General features: G+C 60.4%; 1 protein-coding gene across 1 annotated transcript in view; it reads right to left on the bottom strand.

Annotated features, from left to right (window-relative positions):
• Positions 1-247: 247 nt before the first annotated feature.
• TTLL10 (tubulin tyrosine ligase like 10) overlaps positions 248-20,783 on the bottom strand; it is a 54,659-nt gene continuing 34,123 nt past the window's right edge. Inside the window, exons 3-16 of the mRNA XM_082750745.1 lie at positions 20,538-20,640; positions 14,427-14,492; positions 12,454-12,857; positions 11,745-11,825; positions 11,524-11,668; positions 11,280-11,398; positions 10,985-11,114; positions 9,704-9,789; positions 9,245-9,416; positions 8,178-8,349; positions 7,494-7,634; positions 1,570-1,686; positions 1,185-1,278; positions 248-812 (exon numbers count right to left, since the gene is read on the bottom strand). Coding sequence (XP_082606871.1) covers positions 382-812; positions 1,185-1,278; positions 1,570-1,686; positions 7,494-7,634; positions 8,178-8,349; positions 9,245-9,416; positions 9,704-9,789; positions 10,985-11,114; positions 11,280-11,398; positions 11,524-11,668; positions 11,745-11,825; positions 12,454-12,772 — 2,007 coding nt within the window. The 5' untranslated portion in view covers positions 12,773-12,857; positions 14,427-14,492; positions 20,538-20,640 and the 3' untranslated portion in view covers positions 248-381. The remainder of the gene's footprint in view (positions 813-1,184; positions 1,279-1,569; positions 1,687-7,493; positions 7,635-8,177; positions 8,350-9,244; positions 9,417-9,703; positions 9,790-10,984; positions 11,115-11,279; positions 11,399-11,523; positions 11,669-11,744; positions 11,826-12,453; positions 12,858-14,426; positions 14,493-20,537; positions 20,641-20,783) is intronic.

The following is a 20,783-nucleotide window of genomic DNA, read 5'->3' as shown; positions in this document are numbered from 1 at the left end:
TGTGAGAGGGGACCCGAGAGTCCGGCAGTAGGGGCTGCGTGGGTTGTGGGGCTGCGGGAGCTCTTCCTGTCAGTCCTAGAGGGAGTCGGGTGATAAGGAGCCCAGGCCCTGCCGGGGGGCCGCCAGGAGGGCGGAGGGGAAGGCTGTGGGGAGCTCCTCCCCTCCCAGTAGGGCAGACTCCCCAGCCCGCTCCCCTAATGCCCCCACCCCAGCCCCCAAGGACAGATCCCAGCAGTGGACTAGGGGCCTGTGGGGCAGAGGCAAGGGCGTGGCGAAGGAGCTACAGGGGGGCACCGGGGGCTGGGGCCGCGATCCTCAGCCGAGGCGCTTTGTAACAAAGTAGCCTTTATGGGTCCCGCGGGGGCGCCGGCGGCCCGCCCGCTAGGAGCCGCGGAGCCCCGCGTTCTTGCGCCCCGCCGCCAGCCCCGGGGAGGGCTCTCGCGCCGGGTCCCCAGCGCCCGCGCGCGGCCGCTCGGCCCCGGGCTCCCCGCTCTGGGCGCCGTCGGGGCCGGGGCCGGGCGGTCGGGGCCGCCTCTGCGCCGAGGGCGGCCGCCTGTGCGCGCCTCCGGGGCTCCGGGGCAGCGCGGGCCTGCGCGCGCCCGGCCTGTCGACGGCGCGGGGCGGAGGTGGCTTCGAGCAGTCGGCCTCGCCCGCTGGCCGTGGGGGCGGCGGGCGGAGGGCGCCGCGGGGGCCCCCCAGGCGCGGCCACAGGTCCGCCTCGCCGTTGTGCAGGAGCGCGAAGCGGCGCTGGGAGAGCAGAGGCAGCATCTTCTGGTGGCGCAAGCTCTTCTGAAAGGTCTCGATTGCCAGGTCTGGGGGCGGCGGGGGAGGGGGTGAGCGGGGCCATTGGCTGCCGGGACGTGGGGGCGGCGGGGACGCAGCGCCCGCTCCCCCCGTGGGGTGGAGGTTCTGAGGCCCCGCGGGGTTGGGGGTGAGAGAGCCGAGGGGCGGGACCCAGCTGGGGACGAGGTGTGGCCGGCACCAGGGTGGTGGGGAGGGTGGGCAGGGCCGCCCTTCTCCTGCGGGGCCTGAGCAGAGGGTGCGGTGTCCACGTAGGTCCTCTGGATGTTGGAGAACCAGGTTTGCGGGCGTGTGAATTTGGGGAGAGGGGGGTCTGGCACACCCACAGCTGGGCAAGCAGGGAGGGGCCTGTTTGAGGGTCTGGGGGTTGCAGAGGGCCTCACCCAGCGTCTCCATGACCACGCCTGGTATCACCTCCTTCAGGACTTCACAGTTGGTGTGCAGGGCGGGGTTGGAGTTCATTTCCAGCAGCCACACCTGGGCCCAACACTGGTTAGCATCGTCCCCACACATCACGTGGCCCAGGGAAGGCTGTAGCCTTGGTCCCCATTAGGGTGAGTGATCCTGGGGAGCCCCTTTTCTGTGGCCTCACTGCTCCTATTTGCCCAAGGAGCCAAGGCTCTGAGGGGGGGGGGCACTGCTCCAGCTCCGCAGGGGTGGCAGAGTCTGACTGAGGCCCCAGCTCATGGGCTTGCCTGCGGGCTCAGGATATGCACTGGGGGCCCCTACCTACCAAACCCCACTGGTCCCAGGAAACTGCAGAAGTACCTTGAAGTTCTCATCAATCAAGAAGTCACAGCCAATGAGGTCAAAGTAGCCCAGCTTGCAGTGGAGCTTGGACTTGACAGCCTGGAAGCAGTGGGCCATGATCTGCTGCATCCGCTTCTGAGGGGGCGCAGGGAGGGGTGACATCCAGTCACCCCCTGGTTACACCTCCCAGCCTGAGCAGCGACCACCACACCCCTCACCTGTGCTCCCACCTGCACGGCTACACACCTGCTCACACTTTCACACTGAGTCACAGGCTCACAGCAAGAAACTCATTCACTCTTGTTTTATTCTCTCAGCAAACATGTGGAGCTGCTCCTTCACGGCAGGGACTGGGGGACGGGAGTGAAGAGAACTTTGAGCAGCTCACTCACAGCAGGAGAGAGAAAACAAATGCGACATGTAAACACACAAATACACATGTATATTCTGTGCAGCGTATCAAGAAGTGCTGATGAAGAAAACGAAGCCGGGTTGGGGGGTTCTAGGGTGTGGGTGTTGGGCCTCGGTGAGGAAATAGTGAGCGGACTGAAGACTGAATGGAAGGTCTGTGGGATAGGGGTGGGGAGTTTGGGGGAAGGGCAGCAGCTGTAAGTGCGAGTGTGTGTCGTCTGTGTCGAGGTGTTGGGGGAAGAGAGCGAGGCAGCCGTGGCTGCAGCAAGCCGGAGGGCAGCAGGAGTGAGTGCCCACTGGCTGCTCTGCTGAGAGAAATGGAGGGCGTTGTTGGGAGTTGTTGGTGGAGGTACTGGGCTGGTTCGGAATGTATTTTGATGCAGAGCTGACCTGACTGGTTTATGAATGGGTTATGAACTGTGAAAGAACTATCCCTAAGTCTTTGGTCTAAAACTCTGCAGGGACGAAGCCCCCATCCCTGGGAAGAGGAGGAGAACAAGGGAGTCTGAGATGTTGAAGAGCTTGCAGATGGCTGTTGATAAGCTCTGGGATGTAAGGCGTCCAGTCAGGGCCAGATGTTTAACTGTGGAGCCAGGAGACTTTCATTACCAATGGTGCAGATAAAGAGCAGAGCCCTGGGCCTCCAGAGAGCAGTAGTTGGGATGTGGGGGGCCCAGAGCAGGGTGCCAAGAGGGAGTGGGCAAGGCCCTGGAAGCCGGAGGGAGAAACACGAGGGAACGAACAGCTAGTCCAAACTGGCTGACACGTCAGGGAAAAGGAAGACCCGGAACCGACCCACGGGTTTGACAACAGGAGCTCACTGGGGGCCGCAGCGAGTGTCTCAGTGGCGGAACCAGCCCACTGGAGTGGGTCATGGATTCAGCACAATGGCAGAGAAAGGACATCGGAAAATAAGTCACTCCATAAAAGCCACCAAACAAAACAACCTGGCAAAAATAATCAGAATCAACTTTTTCAGAACCCTGGAAACTAACCAAAGGCTTACAGCAACCTGAGGAGTGTTTGTGAAGAAAAATCTTGAATCTTGGTAAGAAGACCAAGCTTTGTAGCATTTTAACTTGCCTTGGTTTTATCCCTACTTCCCAACTTGGTGCTAGACTTGAAAAAAGTCTGCATTCTCAGTCCTGGGGATAGCAGAATGGAGTTGACTTGCAAAAAAAATCGTAAAAAATAGTAGCTACTTGTGATCTCTCTGCTGGCCTCCCCAGAAGACTGCACTTGCAAGGAACTAAAATAAAATATGGGCCTGATATCCTACCAAACAGAGAATATTGGTGAAGGGGTGGGTGTGATAAAAGGTGACCACACAGAAGTTCATAGTAAATAAAAAATGAAATTCGAGGAGCTGAACAGTTGTTCGAAGATAGGTCAATTGAGATTATCCAGTCAGGGGAACAGAAAAAAGGGAATGAAGAAAAAAGAAACAAAGCTACAGAGGCTGGTGAGACCATCAAGCAGACCAACATATGTAAGGGGCATCCCAGAAGGAGAAGGGATTAAGAGGCAGGAAGAATAGTTGAAGAAATAATGATACAAAACTTCCCAAATTTGATTAAACAAACAAACAAACAAACAAGAGGTCTACACACCAAAGAAGGTCACCAATTAGGATAAACTCAAAGAGATCCAGCGTATCATAAGCAAACTTTCAAAAAGACAAAGAGAATGTTGAAATCAAGAGAGAAGAGATGTGTCATAAGGGGTCCTTGATAGGATTCACAGCCAGATTCTCATCAGAAACCATGGATTCCAGAAGACAGTGGAATGACCTATTCAAACGCTGAAAGGAAAAACTGTCAACCAGGAATTCTACATCTGACGGGCACACAATGTACACAGCTGTAATCTGTGAAAATAGCAGCATGAAGGGAGGGGAATAACTATATGGGAACGAGGGTTTTTGTAGTTTTTTTAATACTATGAAAATTAACTTGGTATTAATCCAAACTAAACTGTTATAGATTAAGAGGTTAATGGTAACCCTCAGGGCAACAGCCAAGAAAATAATTCAAAACCATATAAAAGAAATGACACTAGCTATGATACGCTAGGAGATATGTGTTTACTACAACAGGAGGCAATAATGGAGGAATTGAGAAGCAAAATAGATGTGCTGTGTAGAAAACAAGTAGAAAGTAGAAGATGTAAGTCTTGCCTACCAGTAACTGTATCAAATGTAAATGGATTAAACTTTATAATTACACAACAGAGATGGGAAGAATGCATTAACAAACACAACCCTTGATATCCTATCTATAAGATTCAAAGACCCAGGCCCAAAGTCAAAGGACGGAAAGAGGGTATATCATGCAAACAGTAGTGAAAGAGCCGGAATGACTATACGGATACAGATTTCAAGACAAAATAAGAAAATAAATTTTAAGACAAAAATTGTTTCTAGAGAAGGAAAAGGACACTGTATAATATTAGATCCAGAAGATGTAATAATTCAAACACACGTGCACCTAACAACAGATCCTCAATATACATGAAAGGAAAACAGAACTGAAGGGCGACACGGACAGTTTAACAGCAGCAGTGGGAGACTTCAATACCACACTTTCAACGTTGGGTAGAATATTTAGACCAAAGCTCAGCAAGGAAACAGAAGACTCTATAACCCAAGCAGACTACAGGCGCTGCAATAGCAGAGTGTGTTCCGTGTGTGCTCTTCTCAAGTGAACATGGAACATTCTCCAGGGCGGACAAAATGTTAGGACAGAAACCAAGTTTCCATAATTATGAAAAGGTTCAAAACATATAAAGTATATTCTCTGACCACAGTGAAATGAAATTAAAAATCTGCTAGAAGGAGGGGCACCTGGGTGGCTCAGAGGGTTAAAGCCTCTGCCTTCAGCTCAGGTCATGATCTGAGGGTCTTGGGATCGAGCCCCACATCGGGCTCTCTGCTCAGTGGAGAGCCTGCTTCCCCCGCCTTCTCTGTCTGCCTCTCTGCCTGCTTGTGATCTCTGTTTGTCAAATAAAGAAATAAATAAAATATTAAAAAAAATCTGCGAGAAGGAAAATTGGAAAATCCACAAGTTTGTGGAAATTAAATAGCACACCCCTTAACAACAAATGAAATGAAGGTAGAACATAGAGCCTTATGCACTGAGGTAAAATCAATGCTTGGGGGAAATTTACAGCGGTAAACACCTATAAAAAAACAGGAAGAAAGACCTCAGATCAATAACCTAGACTTAAACCTTAATAAACTAGAAAAAGAAGAGAAAATCCAAAGGAAGAAAAATAATGGGTATAAATGGATGAGAGAATAGAGAACAATAAAGAAAATAAATGACACCAACAGCTAGTTCATTGAAAAGATTGACAAAATGGACAAACTCATAGCTAGATTGACCGAGAAAACGGAGAAAACACTCAAGAAATAAAGGAAGACCTTACGTAGAGATGAAAATAATTATAAAAAGGACTATAATTCATAGAACTCTATGAACAATTGTATCCCCAATCAAACTAGATAACTTGAAAGAAATGCACAAACTAACAGCTCAACCCAATAAGAAACAGAAAATCTGAATCACCTATGACCAGCACAAGACAAGTCGGTCACTAAAAACCTTCCCACAAAGAAAAGGCCAGGCTCAGGTGGCTTCACTGGAGAAGTCTTCCAAATATTTAGAGAATTAACACGAACTCTTCACAAACTTTCCAAAAAAGAAGAGAAAGAAACACATCCCAAGCATGCTACAGACCAGTATGACACAGACACACTCGTTGAAATGCCAGCAAACAACATCCAGCAGCGTGCTCGCACGTTAGCAGATCACGTCTGAGTGTGATTTACGCCAAAATGCAGGAGTGATTCTGTGCATGAAAACCAGTCGGTGTAATAAAACACACTCGCAGAGTGAAGGAAGTAGCAGCTGTCAGAACAGTGTACCCTGGCTCGCACATCGATGGAAGGGAATGGATAGAAATTCTAGAGAAGGGGCGCCTGGGTGGCTCAGTGGGTTAAAGCCTCTGCCTTCGGCTCAGGTCATGATCCCAGGGTCCTGGGATCGAGCCCCGCATTGGGCTCTCTGCTCCGCGGGGAGCCTGCTTCCTTCTCTCTCTGCCTGCCTCTCTGCCTACTTGTGGTCTCTGTCTGTCAGATAAATAAATAAAATCTTAAAAAAAAAAAAAAAGAAATTCTAGAGAAACGCAGACCTACCTGACCAGTCGATTGCCAGCAGTGTGCCAAGAACAGTGTCCTTGACCACGGCGCTAAGAAAGCGGGACATCCACACACAGAAGAATGAGGGCGGACCCCTCCCACCATACACAAAGATTAACTCAAAAGGGAGCAGTGGCCTCGCTGTAAGAGCCAAGATGATAAAACTGAGAAGAAAACACAGGTACAAATCTCTGTGACTTTGGATTTGGAGATGGATCCTTAGATATGACACTGAAGGCATGAGTAACAAAGAAAAAATAGATGAATTGGATTCCCTCAAAATCAAAAACTTTGGTGCAAGAAAGAGGACATTATCAAAAAAGTGAAAAGACAATTCACAGAACGGGGGAAAATACGCGCAAGTCACGATATTTGAGAAGGGTCTAGTATCTAGAACACGCAAAAAGCTCTTAGACCCACACATGGCCAATAAGCGCGTGAGAGGATGCCCAACTTATTCATCATTAAGGAAATGTAAATCAAAACCACAATGAGATACCACTTCACACCCACTGGATGACTTAAAAAAAAAAAAGAAAAGAAAGAAAGAAAAGGAACAAGTGTTTGTGAGAATATGGAGAAATTGGGCCCTTCTGCATTGCTGGTGCGAGTGTGGAATGTTGCAGCCCCTGTGGAGCACAGTGGGCAGTTCCTCAACAAGTTCAAGGTACGTTACCGCACGACCCACACGGCATTCCGACTGCACACCTGAGAGACTGAAAATGTGTTCGTGCAAAACCTTGTGTATGAATATTCACAGCAGCATTACTCATAACAGACGAAAAGTGGGAATAGCCCACACCCATTGGTGACAAATGTTTATCCAAAGAAACTGTGTAACCCTACAGTGAGATTTTACTGAGTCACAGAGAGGAATGAGGGATGCCACACGCAGGAAAGGCCATCGTGTAGGATTCCATTATTACGAAATGTTCAGAATAGGGTAATCTGTGGGGACAGGCATGGTCACCAAGAGCTGGGGGACGTGATGAGGAGTGACTGTTGATGGGTGTGGCTGTTTCTGTGTGAAGAACCAGGTGGTGATCTTTGCACACCTTGATGAATCAACTAAACCCCCTGAACTGTACACCTTAGAGTAGTGAATCCGTGGGAGGTGAACCATTAAAGAGGGAGGGGGGGAGGGGTAACTAGCCCCCCAGCGGCCAGCAGCCCCACGCACCACTCAGATGCACAGGCACGGGACACACACTGCAGCGCAGACACACTCCCCAGGAACGTGTGAGCGCCTTGCGCCCAGCGCCCCCCACCACCGTGAGGGGTCTTGACCCTTAGCCCCCGCCCCCCGGGCTGGTGTCGGGAGGGGCACACAGACCGTGAAGGTGGTGAAGACCCAGTCTCTGGGGAGCCCCTTGGTCTTCCTGAACTTGTCGTTGATGTGGCGGTTGAGCCGGTCCATGCTCCACACCGTGTCCTCCTTGAGCAGCACGTACAGGGGGCTCTTCTTCTGCATGAACTGGGGGCAGGGCGGCACCTGCAGACCACCACTCCGGAACACCCAAGGCTCTGCCCCCACTGAGGGCCCCGCACAGAGCCCCCCGCCGCTTCCCCAGCTACCCGGCAAGCCCTGCCGAGACCCTCTCCACCGTCAAGTGTCCCCCAGATCCTCGTGGAAGGTCCCCACGCAGACCCTGTCACAGAGACGTCTGCACACAGGGTCTCTCCACGGAGGTCCTCCTGGAGACCCTCCCCACGGATTTCCCACACGCCCGCCAGCCGTGGTCCCGCCCCTATCAGGCTCCGCCCCCGCCCATCACCCTTGACCCTCCACCCTTCCCCTCCCTGGCCACGCGCCCACCTTGACCTCCCCAGGTCCAGCCCCACCCTAATCGTGCCCAGGGCTGCGCTCCATCCGTGAACCCATCTCCCCAGAGCGGGGCTGGCGTCCAGTGGCCTCTCCCCATCAAAGCGAGTCCACAGCTGAACTCCCTTCTGTGTGCCGAGCAGTGATCTTGTACCAAGGCCGCAGAGGGGGCCCTCATCCGCGGGGTCCCCTTACCTGGTTGGTCAGGTGGCCACTGAGGTCGCTGGAATGGGGGTCATACAGGCTGAGGGTGAGGCGGGCGTAGCCGTGGCCAAAGAAGACCATGTAGGGCATGGCGCAGGCGATGAGCAGGTAGGCACGCACATCGAACTTCTTCCCATCAAGCAGCAGTGGGTTCTGGATGTACCTGGGGACACATGGGGGCTGAGGGCATGGCCAGCCTAGTCTGTGTCCCCTGGTCCCCTCCTGGGCCCAGACCAGTTCCTCAGCACCACTTGTCCCAGGTGTCTGTGGGCTCTCTCTTCTGCAGGGACACTTCTGAGCCTGGCCCCAACCCTCAGCCCACGCACGTGTCTGGGGTGTCCCGCCCCCCCAGGCAGCCCCCCCGCCGGGGGGGGGCAGTTTTCACTAGGCTCCCTGAGCGTGGGAGCAGATTGGGCCCCTGTGGGCAGGGAGGACTTCCTAGAGGAGGGAGGGCCAACACTGGGCCTGCAAGGGTGGATGGCTGGGAGGAGGCGTCCCGAGAGGACGGAACCGTCGGTCTCAAGACGCCGAGGGCCAAAGGGGGGCGCAGACTGCAGCTGTGGCAGAGTCCCACTGACGTGGGGAGCCCCAAAGGGACCTTTGGGAGGCCAGATTGCTGCTCCTCCACCTCCCGCTGTGAGGCTGAGGGTCTGGATCTCGTCCAGAGGCAGAGGGAGCCAGGGAGGGGTGGTCAGCTCTGCTCCAGGCCTGAAGGCTGGGGCTGGCTGCGCTGGGGACGGGAGACTGGCTGGCCTTTCTGCAGGACAGGACAGAGGGGCAGTGCCCAGGCTGGGGAACGAACCGACCAAGGCTTCCCGGTCTCTACCCCCATGTGCAGGAGCCTCTGTGGGTGGGGTTGGGGTGGAGGGCATCTCCTCTGCAGCCCGGACAATCTGTGACCACCCCACCTCTGCCAGCTACACAGGGGCCCAGCTGGGGGCACCACAGCTTTCCATGACCGAGGACTCCTCTATGGGCCCTGGGAGCCCCACCAGCTCTCCCAAGCGCCAGCGGGGCCCACGGCCAGCCCCAGCCCCACCGCGAACTATGCCCAACACCTCTGCACGACCCGCGCCTGAGGCGCCCTGAACGGCATCTTGCGGTAGATGGGGTCGTCCTCGATGCTCTGGGTCTTGACTTGCAGGGCAGCGACTTCCTCCTGGTTCCTGAGCAGGAAGATGCCTTTGCCCTGGTTGCAGGCACTGGGCTTGCAGATCCAGATGTGATTTCCTGTAGGAAGAGCCCCGAACTTCGGGCTAGCCCCGGCCGCCCCGACCACGCCCAGTCAGGCCTGGCCACGCCCAGGAGTGGCCACGCCCACGCCGCAACCGCCCGGCCATGGTCCCGCCCCTTACCAGGCTCCGCCTCCACAAGGCCCAGCCTTGACCCTCCACCCATCGCCCACCGGGCTCCACCCCGTCACCCCTCCATGGCCACGCCCCCCTAAGCGTGCCGGGCCCGTGGTCCATCCCTGAACCCCTCTCCCAGAGCGGGCCGGGCGTCCAGTGGCCTCTCACCGTCAAAGACAGTGAAGAAAGCCTCTCTCTCGTCCCTGATGTCCAGACGGTATGTCTCTGGGAAAAACTCTTCCATTTTCAGGACCCTGGGGGAGCAGGGGGGTGGGGAGGACACAGGGAGGGCTGCCCCCTCCCCCCAGGCTAGGCCAGCGAGCCTTCCTAGGGGCCTGACCTGGGGGCAGCTGGAGGACAGTGCCCACTGGAAAGCTGGTCGCCTCTGTCCCCCAGCACCAGCTGTTCCTTCGGAACGTTCTGTCCCCTTGCCAGGAGCACTGTTTTCTGGGTCCTCGCACACCTGGCTTCTCTGCAGGCTGCGTCCCCCATGCCCTGCTCCCTCTCCCACCGCACCACTGCACGCCAGCGGTTCTGAGCTGTGTCCCCAGGCATGCAGTGAGTGGTCGGTACGGGTCCCTGGACACCCCGGCCTAGTCTACCCGTCTTCCCCTGGCTGGGGGCTGCTCTCCAACCCTCTTTGTCCACCACCAGGCCTTCGGTTAGGGCAGAATGGCTCCTTCCAGCTGCAGAGGCCTCCTGGGCTGGGCCATGGGAGCTCCTCAAGGGCAGATGCTGTGACCTCTCTCGATCTGTACCCCAGAGGGAGGGCCTGGCCTGAGCGGCCACCCAGTGGTGTGCGGAGAACGATGGTGGGTTTGGAGCAGAGAAGAGGCGGGATGTGGATCGGTGTGTGGTTGGATGAATGGATTTTGGGTGGAAGCAGGTGCGTGGGCAGGGGGCTCCGCACAGAGACCCGCTGGAAGGGAGTGGGTTAGAGTTGCTGACACGGGTCGGGTCGGGGTGGAAGGCTGGACATGCGGCTATATGTGCGGGGGATGTCCCGGCTGAGTGGGTGGGCTGCCTGCCTGGGTGGGGTGGCGGATGGCGCGCAGCTGGTGGGGCAGGCGGGCAGGTGAGGGGGGTGGGCTGAGGGGCTCAGGCTGCTGCGCGGCTGCGGGAGGGAGCAGATGGACAGCGGTGTGGGGGGTCGGGGGACCGGGGTGTGGGGGTGCGCGGCGGTGGGCGTGTGTAGATCACGGGTGGGTCCCTGAGGGTAGGTGGACCGCGTGGGTGACGCGGCGGGGGCGCATGGATGTGGGTGGACAGACGGAATGCGGAGTGGATGCGCTCCAGGGAGGGGGGTCGGGACCCGCAACGGACACGCTAGGTGGGCGGGAGGGGGACCTGGAGGAGGGGGCATGTGGGCGGCGTCCTGCTCCCCCGAAGCACACACAGAGCTGCCTGGGTTGACGGCGGGCGCCCGGGGCGGGGGTGGGGTCGGCTTACTTGGCCTGGGCACACAGCGGGGTCTTGTGGGCCGTCTTCACAGCCCTGGCGTACTCCCTCAGGGCGCTGAGCAGCCCGATCTTGGTGGTGAGGAGCTTGTTGTTGGGAATCTGGTACAGTAGCTGCTCACCTGGGAGGGGCAGAGTCCTGGCTGGCACGTGGGGCTGGGGGCCAGGGCTGCCCAGACCGCCGCAGCCGCCCAGAGCGGAGGCCTGGGGCATCATGCCACCCCTGGCTCTGGACCGGGAGGCTCTCGCAGGCTGCAGGCCAGAGGCGGGGGGCCCTCCCCTGCTACCTTCTCGGAAGCTGTAGTAGTTGTCTCTGCACTTGCTCTCACACCACTTCAGCTTGTAGTCCTCACGCCGGCTGTCCTGGATACGCTGCCAGCCCTTGCCCTTGCAATAGGAGCTGATTCTGCGGGGGACGCAGGGGCAGGGGTGACCCTGGGGGCCTTGGGGACCCAGGAGTGGGTGGGCACATGGGTGCAGGGGGACGTGGAGGCGGCAGGCAGCAGGGCCAAGCTTGAGCCCCCCACTCACATGGAGGCCCCATTGTTCCCTCCGATATAGAAGTAGGGCCCCTGCCCGCTGCTGTGTGGCTGCTTCTCCCCGTCCAGCAGGTGCTTTTCCAGGAGAGCTGCCTGAGGCCTGACGCCGTCAGTGTCGTCAGTGTCGTCGGAGAGGTCTGTGGGCAGGCAGGGGGTCAGAGGCTCTGCCCTGGCCGGGGCCTTTCCTGTCCCTTGGCCCCGCCCCACGCGCACCTGTGCCTTGTTCCAGCCGGCTTAGCACGCGCAGAAGCTGCTCCTCTTGGTTGCTCCCCATTGGTCTCTCATGGGCCCAGCCTGTGAACAGGGTGGGGGTCTGAGGGGGGAAGGGGAGGTGTCCATCCTGAATCTCGCAGGCCCTGGGCTGTTCCCTCAGCCGCCTGGGCCCGTCGCAGCCCAGGCTGAGTCCTGGCCGGCGGGCCTGAACCTATCTTGGGCAAGAGGGGAGAGTCATCACCATTTAGGGCCAGACTTGGAGCGGGCAGGGTCCCTGCTTACCGACAGGGCAGGGGCTCCATGCAGAGGAGGGCTAGGGTGTGAAGCTGGAGCTGGGGGGAGGCATGTGCAGGGATGTCCCCAGGAGAGTGGGGGTCACAATGTCTATCGTGACGTCATGGGTGACCTGTATCAGGCAGGCGAGACAGCGCCAGGACTGTCCTGCGTTCTGGGACAGGCCGGGGCAGTGCCCAGACTGTGGAGAGCAGCTGTGTCCCCTCTCCGTGCCTGTTCAGACCCGGCTCTCTGTCCTCTGCACTGTTCCACTGGCCCGAACCCCACACCCTAGGCACGGCCTTCTCCTGGCCTCTCTCCTAGGGACCGGCTATGTGTAGCCGGCCCATGGGAATGCCTTCCTCGGGGTGGGACGCCTTCCCCAGGGAGGCGCTGGCCTGGGCTGAGAGTAGAGCAGTCCCAGGGCTGCATTCACCTGGCACCCGGGTGTGGCTCCCCCGGAGCCTGGCAGTCCTGGACCGCTTGCTTCTCTTGCCACTCATGTGGGTCCGGCTGGGTGGTCCCCGACGGTGGAGGAAGTGGGGGTGGCTGCGGGCTGTGGGTGCAGGAGCGCCAGGGCGGGGGCACCTCTGGAAAGACACCACCCCCAGCCCTCTGTGGGCCCTCTGGGCAGCCCATGGTCCTAGCCCCAGGGAGGGGCGCCTCCTGGGATCCTGGGCTTGGGCTTCTTCTTGCGGCTGGCTCCTGTCTCTGTGGTGACCGTGGGGCCTGGAGCCCTGTGGACGCAAGGCCATCTGCGCATCCTGTTTATCCCCGGCGAGGCCTTCCCTGCGGGGACCGTCTGTCTGGCATTGCCATGCTTGGCCTTGGTGGTGCCGGCTGTAAGGAGGGTCGCCGTCAGGTCTCTGGGGACTGGAGGGGCCCCCTGGCCCCAAGCGGGTGCCTCCTCGGAGTTGAGGGTGGCACTGTGACAGGGGCTCGGCAGGAAGGTGTCTGGCAACGTCCCCTCTGCTGCTCCGGACCCCGCCCCAAGGATTGGGTCTCCTTTGGAGCATCCTTTCCCATGTGGTCCACTTGGGAACACTTCAGGGAGTTCTAGCCATACTTGGAGGGGTCGTTCCCAATCTGGGAGCCGCTTGGGAGGTGAGGACTTTCTAGAGGGCTGGGAAAGGCAAGCGGCCGGCACACCGTGCAGCTGGCAGGATAGAGGAAGACAAACCAGGTGTTGGCAGATCACTTTTCCAGAGAGGACAGTTACTTTGCAGACAAACCGGCTGGTCACCCAAGAAACGCTTTCGTCCCCCCTTAAGCCAGAGGAGGAATAAACTGGGTAGCCGTCAGCATGAGTATGGGAGCTGGGCCGGTGGCCCGGGCAGGGCCGAGGGTGGGCAGAGTGTGGACCACCCAGGGGCCCTCACCCACGCCCTGGCCCACCCAGAATGGGAGAGTTCCTGTCCGGGCATGGCCAGGGGATACCAGCCTGCAGGAGACAGGGAGAGGGCCTGCCTGTGCACGTGTCGGCTGGAAGACCCCGGTCCCCTCCCGCTAGGTTCCCAGTCCCAGGAGTCCTGCTGCGGTATGGACTGCCCCCAGGGTCCAGACCCTCAGAACCATTCCTCCGACTCTTGATGGGCCCCGAGGTCACCGCCCCCACCCCCCAGGGGTGAGTGAGATCCCCCCCACAGATGCGCACAGACAGACACCGTCACACACATGCGCACAAGAAGTGGAAGAGGGGAGAGAGGAAGCCAGGCCCTAGAAGGTGCTGGCTTGAGAGTAGGAGACTGGTCGCTCCTGAGAGCAGGTGGGCTGCGGTCAGAGCAAGGGGACGCGGAGGACAGGGCCACAGGGCCGGTGGGAGTTCGGAGACACAGTGCAGGAAGGGCGCAGAGATGGGGGCAGGAAGGACCTGGAGTTCAGCGGGCAGCTGCGGGGCCCTGGCGTGGGGCTGGCCCGAGCCCCGAGAGCAGAGGGGCTGGTCAGGGTGCAGCCCAGCTAGTCCCTCTGTGCCTCAGTTTCTTTGCCTGTAACGCGAGGAGGCAGGAGCAGCATAAAGAGAATTAAATAAGGCATGAGCTCCCGCTTCTTGTCATTCAAGTAACAAAAATTAAGGGGAAAATAAAGGGCCCTGGGTGTGCCTGCAGGTGGTGGCTGGCTGACCGGCAGGAGGGGCGTGTGGCGGGGTTCAGGCCCCAGGGCCCTGGCCACCTTCTGCTCTGGCGCCCACGTGTTTCGGAGCTCCTCTGAGGGACGGAATTCTAACACAGAAACACAGCTTTCTGCTCACAGATGTTCACGGCGCGCGCTCATCGCGGGGGTCACGGGATGGGCGCCCCTGACCATGAGGGACGGCCCCCAGACCTTCCAGAACGGCTGTGGAAACGGAGACAGCATGGCCAGGGCAGGGGACAGCTCAGGTTTACAGTAAATTCTGAATAAACTTTTTACCTGGTTGGGTGAAAAGACCGGCAGGAACTGGTGCCCCAGGCTGGTGAGAGGAAGACCCAGGTGAACCTGAAGAGAATGTCCAAGAGGAGGAGGAGGTGTTGGTGCCCCGCCGTGCGACTCTCCCCAGAACACACGCTTGTCGTCTTGCGGTGCTGAGGAGATGCTGACATTGCTCGGTGGGCCGGGGGCCCCCGGCGCGGGTGCGGCCGTCTGGGAGGGTGCCCTCTGCGGGACGGGTCCGGGAGACAGACCTCGTCCGGGGCAAAGGGGCTTTCCAGAGGAGCCGCCACCCCCAGGAGGCGCGTCCCTCTTGGCCTGGCCTGGGGGTCTGTGACCCTCGTGCTGTGCGCGGCGGATGTGGACCCTCCACAGAGGGAGCTCATCTCAGCCACGAGGCCCCTTTCCTGACCCTCCTCCGCCTCCCTTCAGCTCCTGGCGGAGTCCCGACAGAACGCACAGGGTCCCTGGTGTCCAGGTTGGGGCGGAGGCACAGGATGGCGGCCACAGCCCTCACGTCCAGCGAGGACTCGCGCTGGCGGCCTGCCTGTCCCTCGTACCTGCCCGGCAAGGTGGTGTGAGCCCTCTGCCAGGGAAACAACAGTGGTGGCCTGGCAACCGTCTCTGGGCAACAGCGGCCCAGCGGCCATGGCCGGAGATCAGGAGGGGCAGGAGGCCAGGCTCCTTGGGGAGCTGGGAAGAGGGGCTGGGGCTCGTGCTGGAGCAGGGGACCCATGCACAGTCCCCACCTGGGCCTTGTGTCCTCTACTGGATTATCCCTGAGTCTTCTGAAGACCCCCAACCCATGCCAGGACCCTAGGACCTGACCCTACCTCAGATTTCGCGTCTCCTAAGCCTGATCTGCTCTAGTTCAACTCTCTGTACCACAGCCTCTCCTGTGGCGTCGCCGTCCAGTCCCACGGCCTTGCTGCCCTCCAGAGTCTTGAGGGGGTCTCTTACTGGGGTGCCTTAATTTGCTTCTTGTTGGGCTGGACGGTGGCCCCCAAATGAAGCCATGTCCGAAGCCGCAGAAGCTGCAGGTGCGACCTTACTTGGAGATTGATTAAGGATCTTGAGATGAGATCCTCCTGGATTATCTGGGGGGGCCCTAAGTCCAGCGACCAGCGTCCTCCCGTGAGGGAGCAGAGAGAGGAGACCGCGAGAAGCCCCGTGAGGACAGGGCCAAGTGGTCACCAGCCCAGGGACGCCTAGAGCCACTGGGGCCCGCGAGAGGCGGGAGGTTCCCTCCCCTGGAGACTCGGGAGGGAGTGCCCCCCCAGCCCCCACCTGGGCTTCTGCCTTCTGGCCTCCTGGACTGAGAGAGAGGACGTTTCTGTCGCTTCAAGCCCGGGCCTGTGATCGTCGTTACGGGGGCCCTGGGGGACTGACGTAGCCCATAAGTCACTCCTCCTTTTGAGTGCCCTGTGGGTGACTTCACCATGGGGAGGCCTTCCTGACCCCACACAGAGGCTGACCTCTGTGCTGGGAGCTTCAGGGGTCGGTCTTGCTGGACTGTGGTCTCTGACTCTCTGCCCTGAGGTGGCCCTGGTCAGCCTGGAGGGCAGAGAGCTCCTCTAGCCAAGCCTTGGATGAGCGACGGGCTGGTGACTGCCTGCCTACCTGCCCCTCTCCGGCCCGGGCTTGCTGGGGCAGCAGCCAGTGTCGGGGGGTGGGGCCCCTGATCTTCTCCTTGGCCTGAGCACAGGGCCCCCAATCCTGTCTTCCCTCAGGAACGCGTGCTCCCCTCCCCATATCCCGTCTGGGGGCCAGAATCCTTGGAGGCGCCCAGGCTCCACTCTGGGTCCCTGTGGGTTCTGGGGAGGCGGCCCCGGCCTGGGCTGACACAAGAGCTCAAGCTCCGAAACGCTGCCTCGTAACCCGTCCGACTGGACGGTGTGGTGCCGCCCCAGCCTTTCCCACGGTGGAAATGGCCTGCGGCCGGGCGCGTCCCTGCGCATCGGCAGCCTGGGGAGGAGCAGGGGAGTCATTAACCTGCCGGGGGGCAGGTAGGCTGTGGAGGGCCTCCGAGCGGGGGTGTGCTGGGGCCGGGGCAGTGAGGAAAAGGCCCCGCACCCCTCCCGTGGCTTGGGGCCTTTGCTGAGACCGGGCCGTGCTGCCTAGACACGGAACCAGGACGTCCTGCCGTCCCGACGGCTCGCAGCCCCTGGCCTCTGCCGCCTCTGCTTGGCTCTGGCGGGTGTCCCATGGTCCCCACTTGGTTGTCTCCCCCCAGAGGCCTTCCTGGGCCACCCTTGCCCCTCCTCCCCCACCAGCCCCCACGATCTCGGCTGTTCTGGCCTTCCCCACACGGCAGCTCTCCTGGCTCACCCGTTCTGCTCCTCCTATCACCACCTGCGCTCCTGCCAGGGACGGTCCTCTCCCCGGGGTCCGGCACGGGGCGAGTTTGCAGGAGGGGCTCAGGAGAGACTCGGTAATGGAGGATGGAAGGTGGGGAGGAGCCCCCAGAGCCCCAGACGCCCCCTTCTCCCCGACACAGGCGGCAGAGCGCCTGCGCAGAGGCAGACCCTAGGACCCACTTGGAATTCACAGGGAAGGAAGTGGGCTCTAGGGGGCAGCCCCGAGGCTGCAGGTGGGATCAGCCTCCAGAAGTCCGGTTTGGGGACATCTGCGTGAGGTAGAGGAGAGGGAGCAGCAGCGCGGGGGCCCGAGGGCAGCCCACGATTAAGCTGCCTGACCCTTAGTCCCCATGGCGATGGTCTGGCACCTGGAGGGCCCTCCCTGACGGACTGCCTAAGCCCTGGAGATGGGCCTGTGGGGAAGGGGGCCCTGAGGCCCACGGAGGGGAAGCAAAGGCGGCCTGCACTCCCCCCACCCCTCCCCCTGAGCTTTCTGCTCCAGGCTGAGGGTGGGGTCTCACCTATGATGGGGTCCTGGTGCTGCCTGGGTCGGGGAGAGAGTGGCCCAGGGAGGTTTCTGGGTGCACTGCTGGCCATGCCTGGGTAGGAGGTTTGGGGGTACGGGCGTGTAGGGGTGAGGGATGAGGTCGCTTTCCTGGAGAGGGTCCTAGGTGGGGCTGGGGGGGCGGTTTCCGCAGTCCCTGGGCTTGCTTTTGGCTCCATGGCAGGGCCAACAGCATGGTGTCCGCCTCAACTGCTTGCTGACCCTCTGTGCCTGCCAGCCCCTCCCAGCCATGCCCCTGCGAGGAACAGAAGCCCCCGAGGCACCTCTCACCCTTTATTGTGCAGATCGTCCATTAGGGCCGAGACAGGTCATGGGGGCTGGGGAGGTCCTGGAGTGGACACAACTCACGGGCCCAGGACCCATGGGCCACCCCCTCTCCCCGGTGTCCCTCCAGGGACTCCTCGTCTGGCGGTGGTCAGGCCATGGATGGACGGCATTACCAGACAGTATTAGACAACAGAACCCAGATCTAACCGTGCCTGGTAAGACGTCCATCGGCAGGCGACGGTGCAGGCGGCCCCAGGTTGGGGGCCTCCTAGGACAGGGGGCACAGCCCGTCCTGCAGCTCGCTGAGGAAGTGGGGAGATCCCTGCAGGACCCTCGACCCTCCTGAGTCTGCAGGGTGGCCCCTCTCACCTGGTGTTGGCCCGTGGCAGCTCTGAGGAGGGCTCTGCTGCAGACCCTAACCCGGCACACAGCTTCCAGGCACCTGTGCTGTGGGTGTAGCTGGGGAGTGGGCCGTCTGGTTTCCCTGCACTTGACCCTGACTGTGTTCACCCGGGCACCCTTGCCAGTCTCCTGAATGGCTCTTGGCTGGTTAATGAGTAACAGGGAGTCCAGGGACAGACGCCCCCCCCCCCCACCAAGAGGCCAGCTGGGACCCAGGGCAGGGTGGGGTTCCGGGGGGCCCAGAAGGGCCACCCCTGTGCAGGTCAGCTGGGCAGGTCTGGCTTTATCCTGGCTTCAGATCAAAAAGATAAAACAAAGGGCCATCCTGGCTTCACCGATTTTGGACAATGTTCCCATTCTTAACCGCAACACTGTGGGGGCTGGAATGGGGAGAGGGAGACTCTGTCCTCACTGGGACACAGCACAGAATGTCTACTGCACTCGCCTGTGGGTTTGGGCCGGGGCACCCAGACACACCCTGTCCTTCCTGCGTCCCTGGTTGACCAGTGGAGTGAGTTCTCCTTTGTAGAGTAAGAGTCCTGGTGTGAGAAGAGGGGCCACTGCCCATGGCTGGCCCCACTGGACTGGGGTGTCTAAGGGCAGGGCCAGTTCCCAAAGGACCGGCCAGGGTGCCCTGGGACAGCCACGGTGGGCGTCTGAGGTTGGGTGGTAGACAGGAGGGGCTGAAAAGGGATGGTGGGGCTGCCTGCTGCTCCACACCAGCCGGGAAATGCACCTCCCCACGTGGTGCTGAGCAGGGCAAGACATCCATTTCTGCCCTCAGAGTCTGGCCACAGCAGACACTTTGGAGCCAAGCAGGTGGGGCTGGGGTGTGCGCTGGGGGGTGTGGGCCAGGCCCCCAGGATGGTGTCGATGGCCAGGACAGGACTGGTGGCCCTCTTCGGCCTAGTGTCCTAATCCTGATGGCCTCTCCTGGGGATCAGAGCACCCTGAGAACTTAGCTCGGGAGGGAACCAGGGGCCCTCAACCTGGGCTTGGTGAGACAGCAGAGGGGCGCCCCCCTGCTGGTGGGGGCCCCCCAGATGGGTTGGGCTGCAGAGCCGAGACAGGCCGTCTGCCAATCCCTAAGTCAGCCCTGGGCCCTGGCCCGTCTTTGGAGTCCAGGAGTTCAGGACCGTGTGTCCTCGGGCCACTTCCTGACAGGCAGGCGGTGGGTCACCTTTGAACATCGTTACCAGACAGTGTTAGAGTCAAGCCAAGAAATCCAGCACTGTCCGGTAAGATGCCCACAGAGGCCCAGGTGCAGCTCGGCCCGAGGACAGGGACAGACACCTGGTGCCCACCCCGGGCAGGCGGGTCCAGTGGAAGTGAGTGAGGCTCTTCCCTGCTCTCCCCGAGCGAGGACACCTGCGGTTGAAGACCCAGGACCGAGGCTGGAGATGCTGCCAGTCTGCAAGGGGGCCCGCCCACCCCGGGGCCACCTGGAGGCCCAGGCTGGGCCTGACCACCGCCGGCCGGGCCTTTGCCCTCCAGAACCCTTCTCGTCACCCGCTCAGCCCACACCTGCCAAGTGTGGTGGCAGCACCTGCTTGGGTGCTGTGGGCAGGGCCCAGATACCTGAGTGTCCTAATTCTGGATCAGTCTGGGGAGGGGGCTGCTCAGTGCGGCTGCAAGACGGCTTCCATTCTGGGGGGCTGAGAAGGGGTACATCTGGGCCTGGGGGGAGGGGTCCCATTTCTGCCCTAGAGCCCCCCTGGCAGGATGGGCTGCTGCTGCGGGTATCTGCACGGGGCCTGTGTGGGAAAGGAGGGGCCGGGGCCGGGTTGGGGGAGGGCGGCCCCCTCGCTGCACGTGGGGCCCCGCCGTCATCATTACCAGGCAGTATTAGAGACCTGACACCATCCAATGCTGCCCAGTAAGATGGCGACGGCCGCCCCCAGTTGGGTCTGGGGGCCGCCCAGCTGGGGACCCTGCGGCGGTGATCAGCAACCTGGTGGAGAACCATGTCCTCTCAGTGCACAGGGGTGGGGAGGGGTCCGCGAGGGGCAGAGCCTCAGCTCTAGGGGCCCAGCCTGGAGAAGGCTGGACTGTGGCACCAGGGTGCCCCCCAAAGGCCAGGACCACAAGGAGGCCTCCTGCCCAGCCAGCACTGGCCGGCTCTGTGGGGCCATCAGCTCGGGGCCTGGGGTGGACGCCCCAGGAGGGCCGGGGCGTCCTGCCCGCAGGAGGCAAGGACAGAGTGGCATCCTCCCTCTGGGTGGTCCCAGGGAGAGGCCTGGACATGTGGCCCTGCCCCCTCGGGGCCAGGCTGCATGTGCATGTGAGTGTGCCCAAGACTAGAAGGGCTGCCCAGGCCGGACAATGAGCCTCTGTCTCCCGGACGCCGCCCCAGTGGCTCTCTCCAGCCCAGCCCCCTCCTGCCCTTGTCAAGGGTGTGGAAGGGTGTCGGGACAAGGATGGAGTGGGACGTGGCTCTCTAGGCAGGACAGCTCCGGGAGACCTCCTCAGCCCGGCCCCCCAAACCTCCCACCCCACCAAGCCCAGGCCCTCTACCTCGCTCACCAGCCAGGTCTCAGATAGGTCTGTCTGCCCGCCCCTTGGCTCCGTGGCCCTTGGGTGCTGGCCGCTGCTGGCCGTGAGGTCCGAGGGTGAGCCGGTGCTGGGCCTGGAGGGGGTGTGAGAGGGCAGCCCTGTCCCGCCTGGACCCGGCAGTCACTCCTGCCCCAGAGCACAGAACGCAGGAGGCCACCCAGCTCCCCCACCCTTGCCCGACTCCCCCACGCCTGTGGGGGCCAAGCAGGTCCTTGG

This window comes from Mustela nivalis, assembly GCF_964662115.1.
Source record: "Mustela nivalis genome assembly, contig: HAP1_SCAFFOLD_1783, whole genome shotgun sequence".
Classification (NCBI taxonomy): Eukaryota; Metazoa; Chordata; class Mammalia; order Carnivora; family Mustelidae; genus Mustela; species Mustela nivalis.
Note: the sequence above shows the minus strand (reverse complement) of the source record. Positions and strands in the feature narration are given on the sequence as shown.